At 43.0% G+C, this 25,633-nt stretch overlaps 1 protein-coding gene across 1 annotated transcript in view; it reads right to left on the bottom strand.

Moving 5' to 3' along the window:
- Positions 1-1,518: 1,518 nt before the first annotated feature.
- Positions 1,519-25,633, bottom strand: part of LOC309889532 (polycomb group RING finger protein 3-like) — a gene marked incomplete at its 3' end in the record, with an annotated part of 84,940 nt that continues 60,825 nt past the window's right edge. The window contains exons 6-8 of the mRNA XM_082782381.1: positions 21,550-21,687; positions 15,410-15,490; positions 1,519-1,566 (exon numbers count right to left, since the gene is read on the bottom strand). Coding sequence (XP_082638507.1) covers positions 1,519-1,566; positions 15,410-15,490; positions 21,550-21,687 — 267 coding nt within the window. The remainder of the gene's footprint in view (positions 1,567-15,409; positions 15,491-21,549; positions 21,688-25,633) is intronic.

The raw sequence follows: 25,633 nt of genomic DNA, 5'->3' as shown, positions 1-25,633 counted from the left end.
TCATTGACATTTTATGAAAGAATAAAGTGTTTGATAAAACTGCCATTTTCAGCTGACAGGAAAACTCATCCAAGAGTTAAAAACTACTGGCAGCCACCAGCTGCCAATAATACTACTTATCTTCTTTTCAGTGACTTAAGACCCCATGTCAAACACACACACCCATGCTATATATAATGCTATGCAGCATAAAGCTTGCAGAAATCACTTTCAACTACTACCACAATTTTATGAAGCTGACTATTTTAAAAAGTCTTTCAAGCTGTGTAATCAATACTCTGCTAAGTACTACTGAAGGTGGATTCTCTAAGGTGCATGCACATCTGTACATAGACACCCATACACATATTGTATCTCTCAGGGGTTGACACAATCAAAATTATCAGATAAGGTCAGAAGGTACCCCTGTAATCTAATCTGACCTCAAAGATAACTATCAGTTGCGCTTAAAATAGTTATGGTTTCATATAGAAAACGGAAAGAAACACAGAACTGGTTTGCAGTTAACTGAAGAATTTTTATCTAGTGAAATGGAAGCTTCTGCAGCATCAATAAAAGGTGCCTAACAACCATAGTTTTTACAGCTATGAAACAGCAAATACTCCCTAAAGTAAAATTTGAGTTTTGCAATCTCTGATTACATGACATATTTGTTTTAAAACAATTTCACAAGTTCAGTACTTCTGAGTATTTGTTACAATCAGACCTAATGTATTCCATGGCAAAAATATTAAGACTTATTTAAAAAAAATAAAAAAAAAGATTAAAGAAAAAGTCAAGTGAACTCATTTCTATTAAACCCAAAACAACACATAAATGTGGGGATATTAAAACATTACTGAAATACAAAATAAAGATCAAACATTGCATAAAACTAATGAACTAATTGGATCTCCAGGCTTTTTGGAAGTTTATAATGCAGCATAATAAATATTACCAGTCACTGTATCATTAATTCAATGATACACTATGATTCACTATATTCAATGTTCTATAGAATGGCTTGATTAAAGGTGACAAAACTGGACATATTATATAAAACAAGAAAAACTCAGAAAGATATACGGAAATAAGTTGTAAAGTTTCAAGAAAAAAATAAGCAAATGTAGTAATTTGGTGTTAAAAGCAACATTTTAAATCATTCCCACGACATTCTAACTTATTTTTGTATGGCTACAAATAGATGAATCAGGCTGAGCTCCATGGAACTGTGAAGTGTTCACTACCTGTAAATTCAGTGCTGGTAGAGTACTGTTGAGTTGTGAATTATTTTATTTTGTACAAAAATATATATATATATATTTGTCCAAAAATCCATGCAGCAAATCACTAGAAATATTCAGAAGGACAGTCTGCTATAAAAGCACTACAGACTTCCAAAATGATTCTGTTGGTTCACATCACATAAGAGTTAAATGCTGCACTAAGGTGTCAAATGATAGTCTCTGCAAAAAAAAAAAAAACAAAAAAAAAAAAAAACAAAAAAAAAAACCTGTCCAGAAGGACAATAAAGATCTCTTACAGCAATTCCATTTTGGGTCTGTAATGTAGAAGTAGAGGTGCTTTCTGCAAGACAGAATCATCGGACAGGTTAAGAGGCAAAATTAAAATGAATTAAACTACTTTGTAAATAAAACTTATCTGTTTCATAAATTAAAGCTTAGAGGGACTATCAGTGTAGCTATATTCCAAAATGCAACCAAAATATCCCACCTATCGAGCTTCCCCCAAAGAATCCTTCTATTTTTGTTTGCAATCTGTTCCCAGCAGGGGCCAACTGCAGATCCTTGAGGAAAGGCATAAGAATGGCAAATAAATAACAATAGCCTCCAGAATGCTCCCCAATTACAAACAATTCAGGACTTTCCTAAACCAGATGTGGGGCCTTGTATTAATAATCCTCAGCCAATAATTTTTCTGAGAATTTACCAATTGCTTTTTAAAAGCTATGTAAATGTCTAATACCCACATCATCCTGCAGTACAGAGTTCTATAGTGTAAGTATACACAACATAAAGAACTGTTATAAAAGCCTCTTCCGTACAAATTTGTGTGAATTGGCTCTATAGGTACATATGTATGTGGATGGAGCAATAGTTACCAGAAAAGAGCAGGCCAAAGAAGAAAAACCCATGCTGAGAAGATAATATGTGAAAGTCTCCCAAGGACTGATAAGCTCCTAAAACTAGCAATCCTGTTGAATCCACAAGAACCGATAAACTCAGAACACCAAAGGTCTGCTGAATGTCATGGCCATGAGCACACACTGGCATCAATAATGGGTTGCATACTTGGACCACATTCCAGACAGTGGTGGCTACTATAAGCAGGTGAAAACTAAGAGTATTATATACCATAGAATAATAGAATGGTTTGGATTGGAAAGGACCTTAAAGACCATCAATTTCCAACCCTCCCCCGCCATGGGCAGGGACACCTACCACTAGAAAAGGTTGCTCAAAGTCCCATACAACCTGACATTGAACACCTCCAAGGATGGGGCGGGCATCCACAAGTTCTCTGGGCAACCTGTTCCAGTGCCTCACCACCCTCATAGTAAAGAATTTCTTCCTTATATCTAATCTAAATCTACCATTTTTTAGTTTAAAACTTTTACCCATTCTCCTATCACTACATAACCTGGTAAAAAGTCCCTCATCTTTTCTGTAGGCCTTCTTTAAGTGCTGAAAGGCTGCTATAAGGTCTTCCTTGAGCCTTCTCTTCTCTAGGCTATAACCCAACTCTCTCAACCTACTTTCTGAGGGTGTACTCAATCCCATTGTCCATTTCACCAACAAAAATGCTAAATAATACCAGTCCCAAAAAAGACCACTAAGGGACAACACTAGTCACTGGTCTCTACCTGGACAATGAGCCGCTGACTTCAACTCTGTATGTGAACATACAGCCTACTCACTGGCGAGGCAGCATGAGAAGCACTATGTAAGCACTGCTTAGCAAAAACTAAAATATCAGTGTGTTATCAGCACTACTGTCATTACAAATCCATAACATAGCACCATACCAGCCACTATAAAGAAAATTAACTTTATCCCTGTGGGAGTATTGCCATGGGAGTCGACAAGCCCCATGACTGGTGATAAGTTGGACTCCTGATGATGAAGCCATGAGGAATGTAAACAAGTAAGAAGGAACAAAGAAGGGTGATTCAGGAGACACCTTGCTGTCTCAAACTGCTTATTCTCAAACATTAAGATATGGAAGTTGCTAAATATTTGCTTTTGCCGAGCAAATATTTAACCAATGAATAGTTAGTGGAAAAGTACTACTGGTAGAGCTAATGATATAAGAAGGGAGCCTGTCCTCAATAAAGTAGTTGAAGTTATTGATCCTAAAAGAAATGATGGTGTCCTTGTGGTCATTACGCCACATGTTCCAACCAAAGACCAGATCAATATCTATTCCTTATTCTATACCATTTACATCATGATCACGTCTCACACTTTCCTATATGTGATAAATTAGTAGGGGTTTGTTCATTGTCCTTGAGAATTTAAAGAATCTACTGAGGAGATAAGGTTTCACAACTCACGGCATTGTAACATGGGGACAAATGGGGAAGGGGGGTTGGGTAAACATCCTTGTTAAAACAAAGATTTTGTAAGATACCACCCACCCACCGCAAGACATCCTGTTTTGCCCCCACCTGAACACAAGCACAACGCATTATCACCGGAGGAAGAATAACGACCCCTAACAACAGACTGCGCAGTCTCAGGACAGGTCTCGACAAGTCGACAAGTCTCGACAAGCCGGAACTTGAATGCTATAAAACAGCGACACTGGAAAGGGAAGTTGCGTGCCGTGGCGAAGCAGAGACTCCCCAGCCGCCCAGCGCTGTTTTGCTTGTGTCTGCTTACTTGATTAATAAAATAATTTCAATAGACCAGTAAATTGTGTGGTCTAATTTATAACACTATACATCTTCATTAATCACTACCACCCTTCCCGTTCTTTGATATATACACACAGATACCATTCTCTTAGGCTATGGACCATCCCTCTAAAATGTCTGTTGAGTTCATTTAGTCCACGACTTTGGGCCCCATCTGTCATAATGCTCCATCAGGGCAGGAGGGATGGTGTACGGTGTTCAATTGCTTCAAGTTGAAGGCAGCTCAATTTGCATCACCACAACCAATTCCTTATCCACCGAGTGGTTTGTCCATCAAATCCATGTCTCTCCAATTTTAAGACAAGGATATAGTGCAGAACAGCGTCAAATGCTTTGCACGAGTCCAGGTAGACGATGTCAGTTGCTCTTCCCCTATCCACCAATGCTATAACCCTGTTGTAGAAGGCCACCAAATTTGTCAGGCATGATTTGCCCTTAGCGAAGCCATGCTGGCTGCCACCAATCATGCCCTTATTTTCATAGTTTGCAGGAGGGTCTGTTCCATGATCTTGCTGGACACAGAGGTGAGACTGACCAACCTGTAGTTCCCTGGGTGTTCCTTTTTTCCCTTTTTAAAAATAGGGGTTATGTTTCCCCTTTTCCAGTCACTGGGAACTTCACCAGACTTCCACGACTTCACAAATATAATGGATAGTAACTTAGCAACTTCATCTGCCAGTTCCCTCAGAACCGTTGGATACATCTCACCTGGTAAAATGGACTTGTGCTCCTTCAGTTTCCTTAGATGGTCTCAAACCTGATCCTCTGCTACACTGGGCAGTTCATCATTCTTCTAGTCCCTGTCTTTGCCTTCTGGGACTTGGACTATGTGGCTGGAGCTCTCATCAGTGAAGAGTGAGGCAAAAAAGTCATTGAGTACCTCAGCCTTCTCTATATCCTGAGTACCCAGGTCTCCAATTTCCTTCTGGAGAGGGCCCACAATTTTCATAGTTTTCTTTTTATCACTGACATAATTATAGAAGCCTTTCTTGTTGCCCTTGATGTCCCTGGACAAGTTTAATTGTAAAAGGCCTTTAGTATTCCTAACTTGATCCCTTGCTGCTCAGACAATGTCTCTGTATTCCTCTGAGGCTGCCTGTACTTGCTTCTAACCTCTGTAGGCCTCCTTTCTGTGTCTGAGGTTCTCCAGAATCTCCTTGTGCATCCATACAGGCTGCCTGGTATTTTTGCCTGATTTCCATTTTGTTGGGATTCATCTCTCCTGAGCTTGGAGGAGGTGATCCTTGAATATTAGCCGCCTTTTGTGGGTCTCTCTTCCTTCCAGGGCTTTATCCCACATGACTCTACTAAGCAGATCCCTGATGAGGCCAAAGTCTGTCCCCCCAATGTCCAGGGTGCTGAGCTTGCTGTGCACCCTCCTTGCTGCCCTAAGGGTCTTGAACTCCACCGTTTCATGGTCACTGCAGCCAAAGCTGCCCTTGAGGTTCACATTCCCCACAAGCCCCTCCTTGCTGGTGAGAATGAGGTCCAGCAGAGCATGTCTCCTCGTTGGCTCCTCTATCACTTGGAGAAGGAGGTTATCATCAATGCATTCCAGGAACCTCCTGGATTGCCTGTGTCCTTCTGTGTTGTCCCTCGAACAGATATCGTGGTGGTGAAGTCTCCCATGAGGACCAGGGCTTGTGAGTGTGAGACTGCGCCTATCTGTCTGTTTGGGGCATCATCTGCTCCATCTTCCTGGTTGAGTGGCCTGTAGCACACTCTAACTATAATGTCCCTTGTTCCTGCCCTCCCTTTAATCCTGACCCATAAGCTCTCAGTCAGCTCCTCTCCTCATCCATTCCCAGGCAGAGCTCTATGCACTGGTCATTGGCATAGAGGGTGACACCCCTTCCTCATCTCCCCTGCCTGTCTTTCCCAAAGAACCTGTATCCTTCCATTCCAACACTCCAGTCATAGAAGCCACTACATCTCCGTGATGCCAATAGGATCATAGCCCTGCAGGCACGCATACATCTCTAACTCCTCTTGTTTATTCCCCATGCTACGTGCATTAACGTAGAGACATTTGACTTGGGCCTCTGATGAAGCTAACTTACTGGCTGGAGTGGCTGGACTTCCTTTGTGCTGCTCTTCAGGTGTTTTCCTGCTGACCTGTGATACTTTTCCAGGCTTTGGGCATCTATTACTGGCACTGGCATCAAACTGGTAGGAGCTGGATGGATTGAGGTTCCCCTACAACAGCAACTTTAGTTTAAAGCCCTCTTCACTAGCTTGGCAAGCCTATGACCGAAGATGCTCTTCCCCTTCTCTGACAGATGGATGCCATCTGCCCCAAGTAGACCAGGTTTCTCAAAGCAAGTCCCATGGTCTAACTAGCTAAACCCTTGGTTGTCACACCAGTCCTGCAAACATCTGTTAATTTTCCAGCTTTGACTGGCCCTTTCAATCTTCTCCCCTTTGACCAGCAGGACTAATGATAAAACTACCTGCACTCCTGAGTCCTTTACTACTGCTCCCAGGGCTCTGTAATCCCTCTTGACACTCCTCAGGCTGCTCCTGGCTGCATCATTGGTGCCCTTGTGAAACAACAGCAGCGGATAATTGTCCTTAGGCCGTACAAGGCTTGGCAGTCTCTTGGTAACATCCCGGATACGAGCCCCTGGTAAGCAGCAGACTTACTTCAAGAGCAGATCGGGTCAACAGATGGGTGCCTCTGTACCTCTCAGAAGAGAATCTCCTACTAGAATCATAATCATAGAATCATTAGGGTTGGAAAAGACCTCCAAGATCATCTGGTCCAACCATACCCCTACCACCAGTATCACCCACTAAACCATGTCCCTAAGCACCACATCCAACCTTTCCTTAAATACCCCCAGGGACGATGTAGTGGGTTTATGTGGCAAGGTTTTGGTAGTGGGGGGGGCAGAGGGGTGGCTTTTGTGACAAAAATCTAGAAGCTGCCCCATGTTAGGTAAGGGCCCCGCTGCTGACCAGAGCTGAGCCAATAAGTGGTGTTGTTAGCGCCTCATATTTAAGACAGGAAAACAAATAAACAAACAAACAAACAACTGCTGGGGAACAGCAGCAGAGAGAGGAGTGAGAAACAGTTTTGTAGGCACCAAGGTCAGTGAAAGAGGGGGAGGGCAGGAGCGGCGCTCCAGGCAGAAGTCCCCTGTGGCCTGTGGTGAGGACCATGGTGTAGCAGGTTATCCCCCTGCAGCTCATGGAGTACCACAGTGCAGCAGGGTTCCACACTTCAGCCTGTGGAGGAGACCACGGAGAAGCAGATGGACCTGCACTGAAGGAGGCTGCGGCCTGTGTAGGACCCCTGCCGGAGCAGATTCTAGGCCGGACCTGTAGCCCATGGAGAGGAGCCCACACAAGAGCAGGTGACCTGGCAGGAGCCGTTGTCCATGGGGGACCCAGGTTGGAGCAATGTGCTCCTGAGGGATGGACCCCATGGTACGGACCCATATCTGGAGCAGTTCTGGAAGAGCTGCTGCCTGTGTGAAGCCCACGCAGGATCAGTTTGGATCAGACCTCCCTGGTCCTGCTGGCTACACTATTCCTGATACAAGCCAGGATGCCAGTGGCCTTCTTGGCCGCCTGGGCATACTGCCAGCTCATGTTCAGGCGAGCATCAGCCAACACCTCTAGATCCCTTTCCTCTGCACAGCTTTCCAGCCACTCTGCCCCAAGCCTGTAGCGCTGCATGGGGTTGTTGTGGCCAAAGTGCAGGACCTGGCACTTGGCCATGTTGAACCTCATCCCATTTTTAATTTCTGCCTATTTATCCAACCTGTTCAGGTCCCTTTGCAGGGCCCTTCCAACCCTCCAGCAGGTCGACCCTTCCCCCCAGCTTGGTGTCGTCTGCAAACTTACTGAGGGCACACTCTATTCCCTCATCCAAATCAGTAAAGATATTAAAAAGGGTGGGCCCCAACAAGGCCCACTAAGGGCTTGTTGAAGCACCAGATATGAGAGACTGAATGTTGGGATCACTCAGGCTGGAGGAAAAAGCTGTATGGGATCTCATCAATGTATATATACTCCTGATTAGGAATGAATGGGGGAAGCAGGGAGTAAAGAAGATGGAGCTAGACTCTCAGAGGTATCTAGTGACATGACAAACAGCAGCATACAGAAGTTGAGATACAGCATATTCCATTTAAACATAAGAGTAAACTTCTTTGCTATGAGAATGGTCAAATAACGAAACAGCTTCCCTAGAAGTGTTGTGGAGTCTCTATCCTTGAAGATATTCAAAATCCAACTAGATGTGGCCCTGGAGAACCTGCTGTAGTTGAGCCTACTCTGAGCAGTGCATGGCAAGGTGGAGGAGGAGATGGACATTCACACAACTAGCTGATTTCCAGAGTTTTCATCTAACCTCAACAGTTTTGTAATTGTGTGAAATATTTTGATAAGCGTACTTTTAACACCACAGGTACATCAAAACATCCTTCTGCAAAAGGGGCGGGGGTTCCTGGTGCACCAAGAATCAGGTTCTTAACTCAGAACTGTACTATTACCAAAAGTCAAAACTATGAAATGCTAGAGTACACTAACAACTGTTTATCTTAAACGTTTCAGCTTACTATATTATTCAGTCAAGTTTGACCAAGTGGGAAGGTTACATAATAAGTTAGCTATCCGATAAGGAGGAAGTCAGACAACTACTCAAACCTCATTATGCGAACCTATACTTTTCTGTAGATGTCTGGGAGAAGCAGATTGCTTGCAAAGAGCAAAAAAAAAGGAGGAAACTGTTTCTGTCAGTTGCCATTGCAACTGTAATAATTTAAAAATTAAGTGCAGGAAGTTTGGTTCACTGCAATGGTACAGAACAACGTAATAAATTAAGCAAAATATTTTCTAGATGAGACTACTCTGGGCACATGAAAAGCATTTGCATATACTGAACAGTTAGTTTACAATCCAAACATACTACTCTTACTTGGAAAATTTCTGTGTGACTATACTGAGGTACACAAAGATCAATCATAGATGATTTAGAGATTTTTAGTGATAATTCATTTTTCGCTTGTCATGCGTTGTTAGAATCTTCAGAGGCAAACTGCTAACCAGGCAGAGTCATAAGGCAAGTGCAAACTCAGCTACTAAATGTCCCAGACTGCTTAAAGAAATAACAGTATGCAACAAATACTACTATCACCCATTGCCTTTTCTTAGTTAGACTACTTGTTACGCGGGGAGCAGATCGGGCTTTCTCAGCTCCACCCTCCCTGCAATGGGTCTTTCCTTTTCAGTCTGCAGAGAGGGGTGAAGCAGTTCTGTAAGGGTACCTCAGGCTTTGGGGGGAAGACCGTGAGTGTCAGTGAGGGAGTTTTGGGCTGTTTGGCTGTGGGCTGTTGGTCCCCTGCAGACTGTCCTAGGATCCAGTTAACTCTGTTTTGTGTGAAAGAGATAAAATATGTACTTTGAGGAAAGGACAAGATGACCCAGGCCTTGGAGATGTCTAAAGGATGATGAACTGAGGAACTGCTAATCAGGAAGACCATTATGTTGACATTCTTGAGGGAAATAGGTCGCCAATCAATGTAATGTGAATAGTTCCCTGTAAAACAAAGATCAGGAGTATTCTAATATAATCTATCTGTGAACTATCCTCATTATAATAGTAAAAATCATGCCCCTTGTCTGGAAGACCCTGGCCCAACAAGGAACCCTTCCTCTCTGAGGATGTGCAGAATGATTATGTCATGTCAGCAGTATGCTAATTATGTAACCAATCAGAGGCTAGGGGATTGTAAAAACATGTAAATGTATTGATAAGTGATTGTATAAAGAGTGGCACAGAAAATCCTTAGGTGTGCCAGCTTAGTGGTAATCCACCTGGTACCCAGACTTGCACAATTCTGAAATAAACAATATCTCAACCTAGTGTGTGGATTGTCTCATTGCACACCAGGTAACAAATCTGAACTTCTTATCAGACAACAACGTGGCCCTCCATGGGCTGCATTGGGAACAACCTGCTTCAGGTTCATGGTCTTCTCCTAGGGCTTGTGGGGAATCTTTGCTCTAGTGCCTGGAGCACCTAGTGCCTGGAGCACCTCCTCCCCTTCCTTCTTCACTGACCTTGGTGTCTGCAGTGTTGTTCCTCTCACATTTTCCTCACCCATCTCACCAAGGTGCTGCTGTGCAGTGTTTTTTTTTTTTATCCTTTCTTAAATATGCTCTCACAGAGGTACAACCAGCATCACTCATTGGCTCAGCTTTGGCCAGCAGTGGGTCCCTTTTGGAGTCAGCTGGAACTGGCTCAGTCTGACACGGGGCCAGCTTCCGGCCTCTTTTCACAGAGGCCACCCCTGCAGCGCCCCCCCCCAAAAAAAAAAAAAAAAAAAAAAAAAAGTTCCATGTCAAACCAATACAGTACACACACCCACACACCCCCCTTAACTTATTAATCTGTCTTTATCTGGACCCCTGAGTTTTCTTGCTTTTACTCTTCTTATTCTGTTCCCTGTCCCATTGATGGGGAATAAGTGAGTGACTGTGCGGGTGTTTAGTGGCTGATCAGGGTCAACCCACAACAAAGGATTATCCAAAACAGCAGAAGTATAGGCTACCATAGAAGTTATTAAAAGGCAAACCCTCTAAACAGAACCCATTAAATCTCTTTATGTACAGTGATTATTGGAGTAAAATAGTAGACTAATGACTAGGTGAAAGGGGAATGGAAGACCAGAATGGAAGAAAACCAGAGGTTCATTTTACAAGCTCAGAGAGACAGTGGGAAAAATATATAAGCATGTTAAAGCACATGAGAAGACTGAAAACAACACTGAGAAACAGTTCAATGATCAAATAGATCAGTCAACAATTGCCACAGTTTAAACCAGGAAACAGGTAATGATAAGAGGAAATGGATAGCAGTGTTGTCTTAAAGAAAACAAATCATCTTAGATTGTCATAATAAGTTACATGAAGGAGCACAAGGCACTCTAAAAAGAGTTCAAGGAATTTATACTTGGCCACAAATGAAGCAAAAAATTGAGCACATAATTAAAAATTATATAAGATATTCAATGATACAAAAGTAAACTAGTAAAACTAAGGTGCCACCTCTATTGTATCAGAAAAGCATTGGATCTTAGCAAATACTTCAAATGGATTATAAAGATAAGTTTCCATGAACTAAAGGAGGATATAAGTATTTCCTTGTCATCATAGATATATTATCAGGATGGGTTGAAATTTTTTCCACTAAAAGGAACACAGCCACTGTAACTGTAAAAAATCTGTTTAAGGAAATTATGTGTAGATATGGAACACCAGCAGACAGAGGATCAGAAAACAAAGGGACTTTTGTAAATGAAGGTACTCGAGCCTGAATGAGTGACCGGGGGATTAAACAAAGACTGCATATATCCTACCACCCACAATCATCCAGAATGGTAGAAAGAATGAATCAGACTATAAAAAATAGTCTAACAAAAATTGTAGGACAATATCCAAAACAATGGGCTGGAAAAATACCCTTTATATTAGCAGCTTTAAGGAATGGTGACAGATTAAGTAGTGGTTTAAAACTGTACCATATAACATTTGCACAGCCCATACCTCGGTGACCCCTAGAGCTCCTGAAAAGAGATCAGTGTGAAAAAGTGAAAACATTACAACAGGATGAAGAAGAAATCAAGTCTCACGTGGAAGTAATACAAGAAAAATATGGAAAATAAGAAAGGAAGAATTGAATTCATGTATATCCTATAGAAAAGGGGACCAAGTGATGTATTTGAAACTGGATAAAAAGGAACATGCTTTAGAGCTGAAATAGAAAGGGTCCAATTATATAATAGATAGGATGAACCCTGTAACATCAAATAGATGAAGGTAATGGCAAATATGTCAGGACTTTGAGGGCACTAATAGGCCTTAATGGACCTGAACAACATCACCTGGGGCCTCCCCTCATCTGTCCATCTCAGAGCTGAGCCTTCACTTCTTGTCTGAGATGTGTTGTGGGAGTATTGATCTCCACAGCTGTTGCTGATCATATACCCTCATAGATCCTGACCTGTGGCCTAACTTTCTGGCTTGATCTTGGACCTGACCTGTTTTGGATGTTACTTATATCTAATAATCAGAACTTAACCACTAAACCTAGCATTTCTGTAAAAGAAGAAAGAGAATGGTAGAAGTCTATACATGAATGTAATGAATGTGAACAGCTCTGTGTAATTCCCCCTTGCTATTTCTCCTTCTCCCTCCCCAACTGTTTAGTCACCTGCGTCCCAAGGATCCAAAGCCCAGCTCTGATACTACACAGCTGCCTAGCCTGGGGACACATTTCTGAGAAAATCACTAAGTTATGAGAGAGCCTGCAAGAAGATAAGAAGGGCAAAATTAGAGCAAGGCTAGCTGAGAACTTTGGATCAGATCAAGCCACTAATATCAACAGTGAAAGCTAGATGAAACTGGTTTGATCATGTTCACTTTTTCAGTAGTGACCAGGAATATCACTATTCTTGTACCAGGGCTACATTATGTGACAATTATATTAGGATACCTAACAAGATATGTAAAATGTACATGTATAATAGAATTGGGAAAGATCTACTGTAAATGTAATCTTACTCATGATAAAAGAGAACATATTGGCTAACTAAACAATTATATGAGGAATGAGAAACATTTCAACATTACCAACATGTCATGGGGAGATATTGGGGAAAACATTTAAGGGATAAGGCTGAAGGAAATATTTGTATATCTTTTAAGCCCCTCCCCGTTGTATGATTAATCACATTTGAATGTATAGTTTTATTAATTGTGATAATCATAAAATACTATAGAATCAAAATGTTTATGCTTATAATTATTATACAGTTAATGAAACATTCTGTGATTATGTAAACTATGAATGAAAATTGACAATACTGTTTAACTTAGGTATGAACGTGGAGAGTTGTGTCATAAAGGACTGTTTGAACACCTACTTAGAAGCCACTGGCATGTCTGTATGACCCTCTGCTTCTGAATACACAGATGGAGTTGGTCTCCCTGTTGTTTTTCCAACTGGGTAACTATGAGCAAATGTGTGAGGGAATAAATGAGTTATCATCTGCTATTAATAATAGTTTGACCCTATTAATAACAGCTTTATAAATTCTGTTATTAATGAATATTGGTTGTGATCTTTGTTTCTCCCAACTCAATCCCCCATCAGGGTAAATAGAATTTACAACAAAATTGCTTTTCCTCTTTGTTCATTCCAAACTTCATACCTACTAGTTTCACTTGCCACCCTTCATCTCTTTCATAGAATATGACAGTTTATAGTTTTTCCTTTTTCCATGCCAATCACGACTGCACATGATACAGGTAAATAGTGGATTTATACAGAAGCACAGCAGTGCTCTTGTTTAGCTCTCTATTCTTTTCCTAATAATTTCTAGCATTTCTTCTGTGTTTTTCTTGGACCATTACTGAGCCAATATCTTTATGTCTAACCCCAAAGCCTGATTACTGTTTGATGTCAGTCAATTCAGAGCCCACCATTTTTATATATAAAGTTCAGATACATGTTTTGCCCTCGATACATGATTTATCTATGTATCTATGCCCAGATACATGATTTACCCTTACTGAACCTCAGGTGCCATTTTATCATCTGGTCATCCAGTACTATAAAGGTCTCCTGCGACCTTTCATCACTAACATTTATCTTTACTGTCTTGAATAACTTTATTGGTGCCAGTGTCACCTCACTATTTCACCTCTCTTCCAGGTCATTCACGAATATGTCATAACTGACCTAAGTCTCATATCCTCTATTTCCTAATCTGAAATCAATTATTTCCTCATACATGGATAAAAATTGCCTACCTATTCTCACTCATCCCTTCTATTTATGCATCCAAAAGTATTAGGAAGCTTGTGTTGCATATTCATTATGAACACTAACCCCTCTTCAAAGTTCAAACTCATGAGGTATGAACCTCAAGAAGTTCAACTAGGCCAAGTACAAGGTCCTGCACCTGTGTTGGGGCAATCCCAAGCATAAATACAGGATGGGCAGAGAATGGACTGAGAGCAGCCATGAGGAGAAGGACTTGGGGGTGTTGGTTGATGAGAAGCTCAGCGTGAGTCAGCACATTGCTAACCATATCCTGGGCTGCATCAAAAATAGTGTGGACAGCAGGTTGAGGGAGATTATTCTCCCCCTCTACTCTGATCTTGTGAGACCCCACCCAGAGTACTGCATTCAGCTCTGGAGCCCCCCATATAAGAAGGACATGGGCCTGTTGGAGCATGTCCAGAGGAGGGCCATGAGGATGCTCAGAGGGCTGGAACACCTCTCCTACAAAGACAGGCTGAGAGAGTTGGGGTTCTTCAGCCTGAAGAAGAGAAGGCTCCAGGGAGACCTCATAGCAGCCTTCCAGTACCTAAAGGGGACCTACAAGAAAGCTGGGGAGGGACTCTTTATCAGGGAGTGTACTGATAGGACAAGGAGGAATGACTTTAAACTACAAGAGGGTCGATTTAGATTAGATATTAAGATGAAAGTCTTTACTCTGAGGGAGGTGAGGCACTGGAACAGGTTGCCCACAGAAGCTGTGGATGCCCCATTCCTGGAAGTGGTTGGATGGGGCTTTGAGCAACCTTGTCTAATAGAAGGTGTCCTTGCCCATGGCAGGGGGGTTAGAACTAGATGATTTTTAAGGTCCCTTCCAATCCAAACTATTCTCTGAACCTATTATTCTATATAGGTTCTCTCTCCCAAACCACACACACTTCTAGGTGTGACTTGTAGCCTAGATTTTTAACCTGACATTTCATGATACTTAAACCCATTTTATTTGTGTGGGTATAAATCACATGAATGCACAGTATGAATCCTCATGAATCCAGTATAAATCTCTCAGTATGAATGCCCCATCATTGCTATTCAGTTCTGTTTTGTTGTGCAGGGTTTTGGTTTTATTTTGTTTAAAGATACTAACATCAGTAACTCAGAGACCCACTCAACTGCTTTCCCCAGACTACTAAATGTTGATACAAGTCTCTTGAACTTAAAGTGGGGAGTAAATTTAATTCATCCTCATCCTTTAATGAGTATATTCACCCTCTCTCTACCAAACTACAGGGTACGAATATACTAAATATTTGTCTCTTCTGCATTGTAACCAGTTTCACAACCTACACAAAGTAATATTAATTGTATATGATTTACATGGCTGAGAAAAATGCCCTTCTCAATGGCTTCAGCCTCTTTTACCTTATAATTTTTAATTGCTATCAACTTGACATCTGCCATTAACTTCCCCTTTTCCTTAGTGGCATATTTTAAAATTTTCCTCCCTTTTCTCTTTCAAACCAAGAAAAATACCTGCTTTTAAAGGTAGTTTATTAGACATTTTTAAAAATATGTTTTAACCATTTTGAAGTTATTGCAGTATAGACATGTGAGATATATGTTTTATGAACTTTGTTCTTTAGTCAGCTAACAATTTATATGGAACATGAAAATTTTGCTGAAAAGCAGTTGTGTCATACCTTAAACCTCCATCTAGTAACGACTACAAACTTGAGTGTGTGGTCCTTGCCAAGAATCTCTTCATTGCATAATATATCCAGCTGACAAAAAAAGAAGAAATAATTAATTCACTGATACACAGAACATGGCCTTGAAACAATACACTTCATACAAGGCCCGATAAAAAGATCAAAGAAACAGAACAATTCTCAGGTAAAGACAGCTTTGTTGTTTGACATGCTATGAAAATTGCTTACACAGTGCCCAGGAAGTGACTTTCTACTTTGAAGATACATTTTTAAAAAGGCTATTCCCCCTTACACATCAGTGGGGTTTTTGTTTTACAGAGACTTTATAGTTGTTTTTTCTTTTCTATGTCAGCTTTGAAAGATCTTGATATTGGAAACAGCGAGGGTATGGATACATGAGCAAATGTGAAATCATGTGACCAGCCATCAGCTGAATTTCAATAGATGATCACGCACATGATCTTATCTTACTTGAACTGCAAGGTGACATGTACTGAAAGGATAAGTCACCGTGACAGTGACATATGCTAGTGGCACTTTACCACAACCTGAGAAAGCTAAGAATGTGCATGCAATCCATTAACATGGCTTAGCTGACAGACTCAAATCAGGATTTGTCTATAGCATTCAACCAAGTGTTCACATCCTTATAGCTTTCCTCCTCAACACATATTTTCACTGGACATACCAATACACTGTTTCCACAAAAATGCTGTGTGCCCTTTAAGGGGGAAAGACTCCCGAAACTCAAATACATGAACATTCTTGCATTTCAATAAGAGCCAGGTAGGTTGTAAAAACAGAGATTGCTGCAGTGGAATAGTAAGTTTAAACACAAAAGGAATGGTGCAATTGGTAAGAAAGCAGTCCAGGTTTCTGAAAGGTATCGGAGACTAACATAGATACTAGATGGGCCAACCAGGGGTGATATACAGCTGGATCTATTACTCACCAAAAAGGAAGAACTTTCTGGGGACATGATAATCGATGGCAGTCATGACTATAGGAACAACGAAATAGTGAAATTCAAGATTCTGAAGGGAGTGAGGAAATCAAGTAGCAGAGTATAGATCCCAGACTTCAGGAGAGCAGATTTTTGCTTTTCAGGGAGCTGGTGGGTGGAATCCCATGGGAGACAGCTCTGAAGTGCAAAGAAGCTCAAGAGATGACAGGTCTTTAAAGACAACCTCTTCCAACCACAAGAACTGTTCATCCCAATACTCAGCAAAATGAGTAGATGTGTCAGGAGATCAGTTTGACTCAACAGGAAGCTCATGACTGAACTCCAATGCAAAAAGAACATATACAGGAGGTGGAAATGGGAACAGGCTACATAGAAGGAATATAGAAACATTGCCTGGGTATACAGAGATGGTTTGGGGAAAGCTCATCTGGAATTGAAACTGGCAAGAGACATTAAAGGCAACAAGAACTTCTACTGCTATATTACCAATAAAAGAATAAACAAGGAAAATGTGTGCCCATTGCTGCATGGGCTAGACAATTTAGTGACAGTGTCTGCAGATAAAGCTGAGGTACTCAGTTCCTTCTTTGCCTTGTTTTTCACCAACACGGTCTCCCATGTCTTTGTGCCTAGAGACAGGTTTCAAGGAGGAGAAGAACTACCAGTAGTAGAGGAGGATTGAGCCAGGGATGTATTGAGAAATCTCAACCCATAGTAGTCCAGATGGGATGCATCCAAGGGTGCCACAAGAGTTGGCTGATATAATTGCAAGGCCACACTATCATCACTGAAAGGTCATGGAGATCAGGAAAGGTATCCAATGACTTGAGAAATGTTGCACCCATCTTTAAAAATGGTATTAAGGACTATCTAGGGAACTAGAGACCAGTCAGCCTCACTTTGTTGATCTCTGAGAGAGTCATCTTGGAAGCCATTTCTGGGCACATAAAGGTGAAGGTGTTGGCTATTTCCAGCCACCAAGGGAAAAATAATGCTTGACCAACCTGATTCTCTTCTTTAATGAAATAACTAGATCCATGGATCAGTAGAGAACAGTGGATGTTGTCCACCTTGACGGAAGCAAGGCTTTCAGCACCATCTTGCACAGCATCCTTGTATCCAAATTTGCTGGATGGGTGGACTTCCTGATGGGTGAAAAAATGGGTGGATCGTTGGGCTCAGAGGGCAGTGGTTAATGGGTTGTACTCTACACAGAGAACAGTGACATGTGGAGTATTGCAGGGGTCTATCCTGGGACCTGTCCTGTTGATTGTCCTTATCAGTGATCTGGAAGAGGGGACAGAATCCATCTCATCGAGCTTGTGTATGACACCATGTCGTGGTTCCACTCGAGTGGGCAGCCGAGCTCCACCACAGCCGCTCTCTCACTCCCCCTCCTCAAAGAGGAACGGCGAGAAAATAAGATGGAAAGGGCTCAAAGGTCGAGATAAGGACAAGGAGATCACGCAGCAATTATTGTAACAGGCAAAACAGACTCTGCATAAGGAGACAGTAAGATTTATTGCTTATTACTAACAAGCTAGAGAAGTGAGAAACAAAGGAAAGAAACCAAAAGCACCTTCCCCCCCCATCCACTCTCTTCCACCTCCTCCCCCCAAGTGGCACAGGTGAATGGGAGAATGGGGGTTATGGTCAGTCTACAGCACTTCTTCTCTGCCGCTCCTTCTCGGTCACTCTCGTCCCCTGTGCTGTGGGGTCCCTCCCACGGGATGCAGTCCCTGATGAACTGATCCGGCGTGGGCTCCCCACAGGCAGCAGCTCTTCCAGAACTGCTCCAGATATGGGTCTGTACCACGGGGTCCATCCCTCAGGAGAAAACTGCTCCAACCTGGGTCCCCCACGGGCAGCAGCTTCTGCCAAGTCACCTGCTCCTGCGTGATCTCCTCTCCACGGGCTACAGGTCCAGCCCAGAATCTGCTCCGGCAGCAGCCTCCGTCGGTGCAGGTCCACCTGCTCCACTGTGGTCTCCTCCACGGGCTGCAGCGTGAAACCCTGCTCCACCGTGGTACTCCATGGGCTGCAGGGGGACATCCTGCTTCACCATGGTCCTCACCACAGGCCGCAAGGGACTTCTGCTCCGGCGCCTGGAGCACCTCTCCCCCTCCTTCTTCACTGACCTTGGCGCCTGCAAGGCTGTTCCTCACTCCTCTCACTCTCCCGGCTGCTGTGTGGCGCAGCGTTTTTTTCCCTGTCTTAAATATACTCTCACAGAGGCACAAAACAATATCTCTTATTGGCTCGCCTCTGGTCAGCAGTGGGGCCCTTACCAAACATGGGGCAGCTTCTAGATCCTTCTTACAGAAGCCATTCCCATGGCCCCTGCTACCAAAACCTTGCCACGTAAACCCACTACACACCATACTGGGGGAGAGCAGCTGACATAATTGAGGAAGCTGCTGCCTTTCAGGGAGACCTAAACAGACTAGAGGGATGGGCTGACAAGAACCTCATGAAATTCAACAAGAATACTAGAAAAGTCATGAGATGGTACAAGCTGGGCAGCAGCTCTGCTGAAAAGGACCTGGGGGTTCTGGTTGACAGCAAGCTGAACATCAGTCAGCAGTATGTTCTTGCAGTGATGAAGACTAACAGCATTCTGGACTGTATCAATAGAAGCAGAGCCAGCAGATTGAGGGAGGTGATTATTCCCCTTTACTCAGCACTTATTAGACCACATATAGAATGCTGCATCCAGTTTTGGCCCCTCCAGTAGAAGAAATGTTGATAAACTTGAGCAAGTTCAGTGGATGGCCACCAAGATGGTCAGGGTGCTTGAACACAGGTCCTATGAGGAGAGGTTGAGGGAACTGGGCTTGTTTAGCTTGGAAAAGAGAAAGCTTAAGGGGAACCTAGTTACAGACTTCCAATACCTAAGAGAAGCCTATAGAGAATATAGAGCTAGGGTCTTTGCCTAGGTACATGGTGGGAGAATGAGAGACAATGGTCTTCAATGGAAAAAAAAAGGAAGCTCTGACTGGATATAAGAAAAAAAATCAATACGAGGATAATTAATCAACAGAAAAAGTTGTCCAAAGAGGTCATGGCATCACCATCTTTAGAAGTTTTCAAGATTGAGAGATGGAAGTTTGAGAGTCAGACTGAATGGAAGGGACTTTGACTAATACCAACAAAGGGAGGAACAGAGGCTGAGTTTTCACATGCCTGCCATTATGTGTTCTAGTTTTAGAACCTGAAATGGCAGAACTTGCAGAGGATAGAAATGCCTCTTTCTTCCCTTACCAAGATTTCTTTGAGGATCAGTCTGATTATGTACTCCCTGCAGGGAAAAAGTTGTCCTAGTTTCAGTTAGGATAGAGTTAATTTTCTTCCTAGTAGCTGGTAGAATGCTATGTTTTGGCTTAGGATGAGAAGAGTGCTGATAACATGCTGATGTTTTAATTGTTGCAGAGCAGTGCTTACACCAAGCCTAGGACTTTTCAGCTTCTCACTCTGTCCTGCAAGTGGGCAGGCTGGGGGTGCAGCAGGAGCTGGGAGGGGACAGACCCAGGACAGCTGACCCAAACTGGCCAAAGGGATATTCCACCCCATCTGACATCATGCTAAACAATATATAGGGGTGGCTAGCCGGGGTGGGGGAGGGGCGGCTGCTCGAGGATTGTCAGGGCATCGGTCAGTGGGTGGTGAGCAGTTGCATTGTGCATCACTTGTTCCGTATATATTATTATTATTATTATTATTATTATTATTATTATTATTATTATTATTATTATTATTATTATTATTATTATTATTATTATTTTCCTGTCTTTAAAAACTGTCTTTATCTCAACCCACAGGCTTCACTTTCCCATTTCTCTCCCCCATCGCAGAGAGGGAAGGGGGAGGGTGAAAGAATAGCTCTGTGGTGCTTGGCTGCTGGCCAGCTGTGTGGTGCTTAGCTGCTGGCTGGGTTAAACCACAACAATTAACTCTATCCTAACTGAAACCAGGACAAGGTAAAATAGTTATTTACTGCCCTTCTTCTCAGAGTAGGCAGCACCAGCTGAGTTTCACTCAGAGTAGAGAAGCAGAAGAAAGTATATATGCTGCTTTCCATTAAATCAGTCTTTCAGTAGTCCCCAAGTGTTATCATCTATTCTCCGCACTGAGTGAAAAATCTCAGGTGAAGCAGCGTATCCCTTCATTTAAGGCCATGTCGTGGTTTAACCCGGCTGGCAGCTAAACACCACGCAGCCGTTCGCTCACCCTCCCCCCTCCCTCTCTGGGACGGGGGAGAGAAATGGAAAGTGAAGCCCGTGAGTTGAGATAAAGACAGTTTAATAAGACAGGAAAATAATAATAATAATAATAATAATGATGATACAATGGTGATAATACGAAAGTAATAATAGTATGTACAAACAAGTGATGCACAATGCAATTGCTCACCACCCGCTGACCGATGCCCAGCCTAACCCCGAGCAGTCCGGCCCCCTCCCCCCGGCTAGCCACCCCTATATATTGTTTAGCATGACGTCAGATGGTATGGAATACCCCTTTGGCTAGTTTGGGTCACCTGTCCTGGGTCTGTCCCCTCCCAGCTCTTACTGCACCCCCCAGCCTGCCCGTTGGCAGGACAGAGCAAAGGCTGAGATGTCCTTGGCTTAGTATAAGCACTGCTCTGCAACAATTAAAGCATCGGGGTGTTATCAGCACTCTTCTCATTCTAAGCCAAAACACAGCATTCCACCAGCTACTAGGAAGAAAATTAATTCTGTGCTAACTGAAACCAGGACAGGCCACCAAAGCATCTTGGAGAACAGAGGTGGAAATACATAACCAAGCCTCTTGGTATATTTTAAAACTGATCATGGAACAACACACAGAGCTGCACTGCCAACTCTGTATAAAGCCAACAATCAGTAAGAGCTACATTTCCATTGTATTGGGGGAGAGGAATAAAAGGGAAGATGACCAGCATTCCTAAATTAAAGTGTGTGTGTATGTGTGTGTGTGAAAAAAAACTATTTCTCTGCATTAAGCTCATCAATTTAAATAGCCATTTTCTGTTCCTTTATATCAGGAAATACAGTATGCTTTTGTTTTTTGAAAATCTACTTGGAAAGAAATACACTGTTTTGAAAATAATCCATAAGATTTTGATTTACAAAATCATGTTTAAACATTAAAACATTAAAACAATTACCTCATTAAAAGAAGAAAGGTTAAGTTTTTTAGCAATGAACTTCTTTAGATGCAAGACCGTTGCTTGTGCTGAGCAGCGGATCCATTTTCGTTTCAATCCACGTAATTTGCTGCTATTGCATTCCAAGCAGATGCTCACCTTTGGGGAAAAGCAAACAGTCAGGGCTGGTTGACAGAATTTTCAGCAATCCCCATTAAGCATTGCACATCCAGCCTTCATGAGTCCAACAAAAAGGTGAAAATGTAGAATAACAGTATTGTTTAAACTGAAAAACATACAGTCTCACTAAAGAAAAGGTTCTCTAGTATTTTGTCATCTTATTATTAAGCACCATTCAATTCAAAATCACAGAATCACAGAATGGCCGAGTTTAGAAGGGACCTATGAAGATCATCTAGTCCAACCCCCCTGCCAAGCAGGATCACTTAGAGAATACTGTGCAGGATGGCATCAAGGTGGGTTTTGAATATTCCCAGAGAAGGAGACTCTACAACCTCTCTGGGCAACCTGTTCCAGTGCTCTGTCACCCTCACAGTAAAGTGCCTCCTCATATTAAGCCAGAACCTCCTGTGCTTCAGTTTGTGCCCATTGCCTCTCGTCCTCTCACTGGGCACAACTGAAAAGAGACCAGATCCATCCTCTCGACACCCTCCCCTCAGATATTCATACATGTTGATGAGGTCTCCCCTCAGTCTTCTCTTTTCCAGGCTAAACAGGCCCAGTTCTTTCAGCCTGTCCTCCTATGGCAGGTGCTCCAGTCCTCTAATCATCTTCATAGCCTTCCTTTGGACTCACTCCAGTAGTTCCATATTCCTCTTGTACTGGGGAGCCCAGAACTGGTCACACTACTCCAGGTGTGGCCTCACTGGGACTGAGTAGAGGGGGAGAATCACCTCCCTTGACCTGCTGGAAACACTCTTCCGAATGCAGCCCAAGATACCATTGGCCTTCTTGGCCACAATGGCACATTGCTGACTCATGGTCAGCCTGCCATCCACCAGGACTCACAGGTCCCTCTCTGCAGAGCTGCACTCCAGAAGGTCACCCCCCAGCCTGTACTGGTGCTTAGAGTTATTCCTCCCTAGGTGCAGGACCCTGCACTTGCCCTTTGTTGAACTTTATGAGGTTCCTCTCGGCCCAACCCTACAGCCTCTTGAGGTCATTCTGAAAGGCAGCACAGCCCTCTGGGGTGTCAGCCACTCCTCCCAGCTTTGTGTCTTCAGCAAACTTGCTGAAGGTGCACTCTGTTCCATCGTACAGGCTCTTGATGAATAAATTGAACAAGACTGGACCCAGTACTGACCCCTGGCAGACACCGCTATCTACAGGCCTCCAACTAGATTTTGTACCACTAAGCAGAACCCTCTGAGCTCTTTTGTCCAGCCAATCGCCAATCCACCTCACCGTCTACTCATCTAGGTTGCACGTCCTGAGCTTGTCTATGAGGATGTGGGAGACAGTGTCAAAAGTCTTGCTGAAGTCAAGGTAGACCACATCCACCACTCTCTCCTCATCTACACAACCAGTCATCTCATCATAGAAGGATATCAGATTGGACAAACATGACTTCCCCTTGGTGAACCCATGATGACTATTCCTGATCACCTTCGTATCCTCCACATGCTTGGAGATAGCATCCAGGGTGAGCTGTTCCATCACCTTTCCAGGGATGGAGGTGAGACTGACTGGCCTGTAGTTGCCTGGGTCCTCCTTCTTGCTCTTTTTGAAGACTGGCATGACATTGGCTCTCTTCCAGTCCTCAGGCACCTCTCCTATTCTCCACACCATATTCTGGCCTAGCAATAACATCGGTCAGCATCCCTCAGCATCTGTGGGTGCATTCCATCAGGGCCCATGGATTTGTGGATGTCAAGTTTGCTTAGATGATCTCTGAACTGATCCTCTTTGACCAAGGGAAAGTCCTCCTTTCTCTGGACTTCCTCTCTTGTCTCCAGAGTCTGAGATTCCTGAAGGCTGAAGCGAAAAAGGCATTCAGCAACTCTGCCTTCTCCATATTGTTTGTCACCAAGGCACCTGCCCCATTCAGCAGCGGGCCAACATTTTCCCCAGTCTTCCTTTTTTCTACTGATGTATTTGAAGAAGCCCTTCCTGTTGTCCTTGACATCCCTTGACAAATTTAATTCCAAATGGGCTGTGGCCTTCCTTGTTGTATCCCTGCATACTCTGACAGTGTCCCTATATTCCTCCCAAGTAGTCTGTCCCTTTTTCCACATGCTGTAAACTTCCTTCTTCTGTCTGAGCTTTGCCAGGAGTAAGGAATAGTAATAAATAAATAAATAAAGGGAATGGGAAATCAAGGAAATGAGTAATATCCAAAACAATGACGTTTTAAAGAAAGCCTCCTTGGGTGCATATTGGCACATTCGAAGGATATTGTTAGAACTGGGGGCACAGAAACCAAGAGGACTTCCACTAAGTGTTGCAATCAATAGTGGCCACTATATAAACTAAACGGCCACTTTATGGATCAGTCGACTATAACACTATCTTGCAATTAATGTTGTTTTTGAGGAGAGAAGAAAAATAGGATGAAATGTAGTATATTGATATGTTGTTTCAGCATCTTAGAGGAAAAAGGAGTGGAATTAAGTTGGCCCCTGACTGAGCCTTTGGTGTTGGCATGAGAAAAGTACAGGCTGGAGAAAGATAAAGGAAGTGTTAAAAGGGTTGTTGAAGGTGTTAAAGGTGTGGCATGTAGTATTTAACAGAGCTGTTTGAAGTTGAATGAGCAGGGAAAGAGGATGTAGGAATGTTAATAGTTCTGCCTCAACCCAAGGCTGAGATCTTAAAATCACGGGCCTTCCTTGTTGTATCCCTGCATACTCTGACAGTGTCTCTATATTCCTCCCAAGTAGTCTGCCCCTTTTTCCACATGCTGTAAACTTCCTTCTTCTGTCTGAGCTTTGCCAGGAGCTCCCTGCTCATCCATGCAGGTCTCCCGCCCTCTTTGCTTGTCTTTTTGCTCATAGGGATGCACTGATCTTCAGCTTGGAGAAAGTGATACTTGAATACTGACCAGCTGTCTTGGATCCCCTTTCCTTCCAGGTCCCTAACCCATGGAATTCTTCCAAGCAGATACCTGAAAAGGACAAAATGGATCTGGACAAAAGTTCAAGGCAGAACATGAGGGCTGCCTTGTTCCAGAGCTTTACTCCAACTGAAAAGGTTACAAGTAGTTCAGAAGGAGACTAGGTAAAAGCCAAAGTGAGAGATCTAATATGAAAACCTATAACAATAAGATAAAATGAGGTGTTAAAAGGGTTGTTGAAGGTGTTGAAGGTGTGGCATGTAGTATTTGACAGAGATGTCTGAAGTTGAATAAGCAGGGAAAGAGGATGTATTCCAGGGTTGAGGCAGAGACCTCAAAATCACCGGTGTGAGCCCTCTGGAGCAGAGGGATCATGATGGGTCTGAGAGAGTTGTCATGGAAACAGAAAAATAGCTAACTCTTAAAACAACCTGAGTTCATGTGTGAGCTCAGATTGCCAATGGGACCGCTTAGGGAACTTTCAATGATTGCATTCCCCTGACCAACCCCCCCAAGTGAGACCCTAATCACCCCGGAAATTACGGATGGTTATACCAAAATATTGCCTTTGGATGGGAAAATAATAATAGAGGACGGAAAACTCAGCTTACTTAGTGTTACCACAGGGGTTCAAGAATAGCCCCACCATATTTGGGAACTGTGATCTTGAAGCTTGAAAGACCCCTTCAGGAAAAGGGGACACTGCTGCAATATGCAAATGATAGCTACTGAAGAAGAAAAGGAATGTGTACAATGGACTCTTAGTTTACTTTTTTTTTTTTTTTGGCACTAATACTGTAAACCCAGCCTTTTTCCTCAGTAACAGAGTTTCCAGATCACCCATTCATGATTGCATCAAGACACGGTACACTCCAGCTGACCAGATTTAAAGGAAACACCCCTAGAAGATGCGGAGGATTGGTATATAGATGGCAGCAGCTTCGTCCGCCAGGGATTTCGCCTCACAGGATATGCGGTAACAAACATCAGCCCAAAAGGTGGAAATCATCGCCTTGATAAGAGCTCTTGAGCTGG

This window comes from Aythya marila (genome assembly GCF_965140915.1).
Source record: "Aythya marila genome assembly, chromosome: W".
Lineage (NCBI taxonomy): Eukaryota > Metazoa > Chordata > Aves > Anseriformes > Anatidae > Aythya > Aythya marila.
Note: the sequence above shows the minus strand (reverse complement) of the source record. Positions and strands in the feature narration are given on the sequence as shown.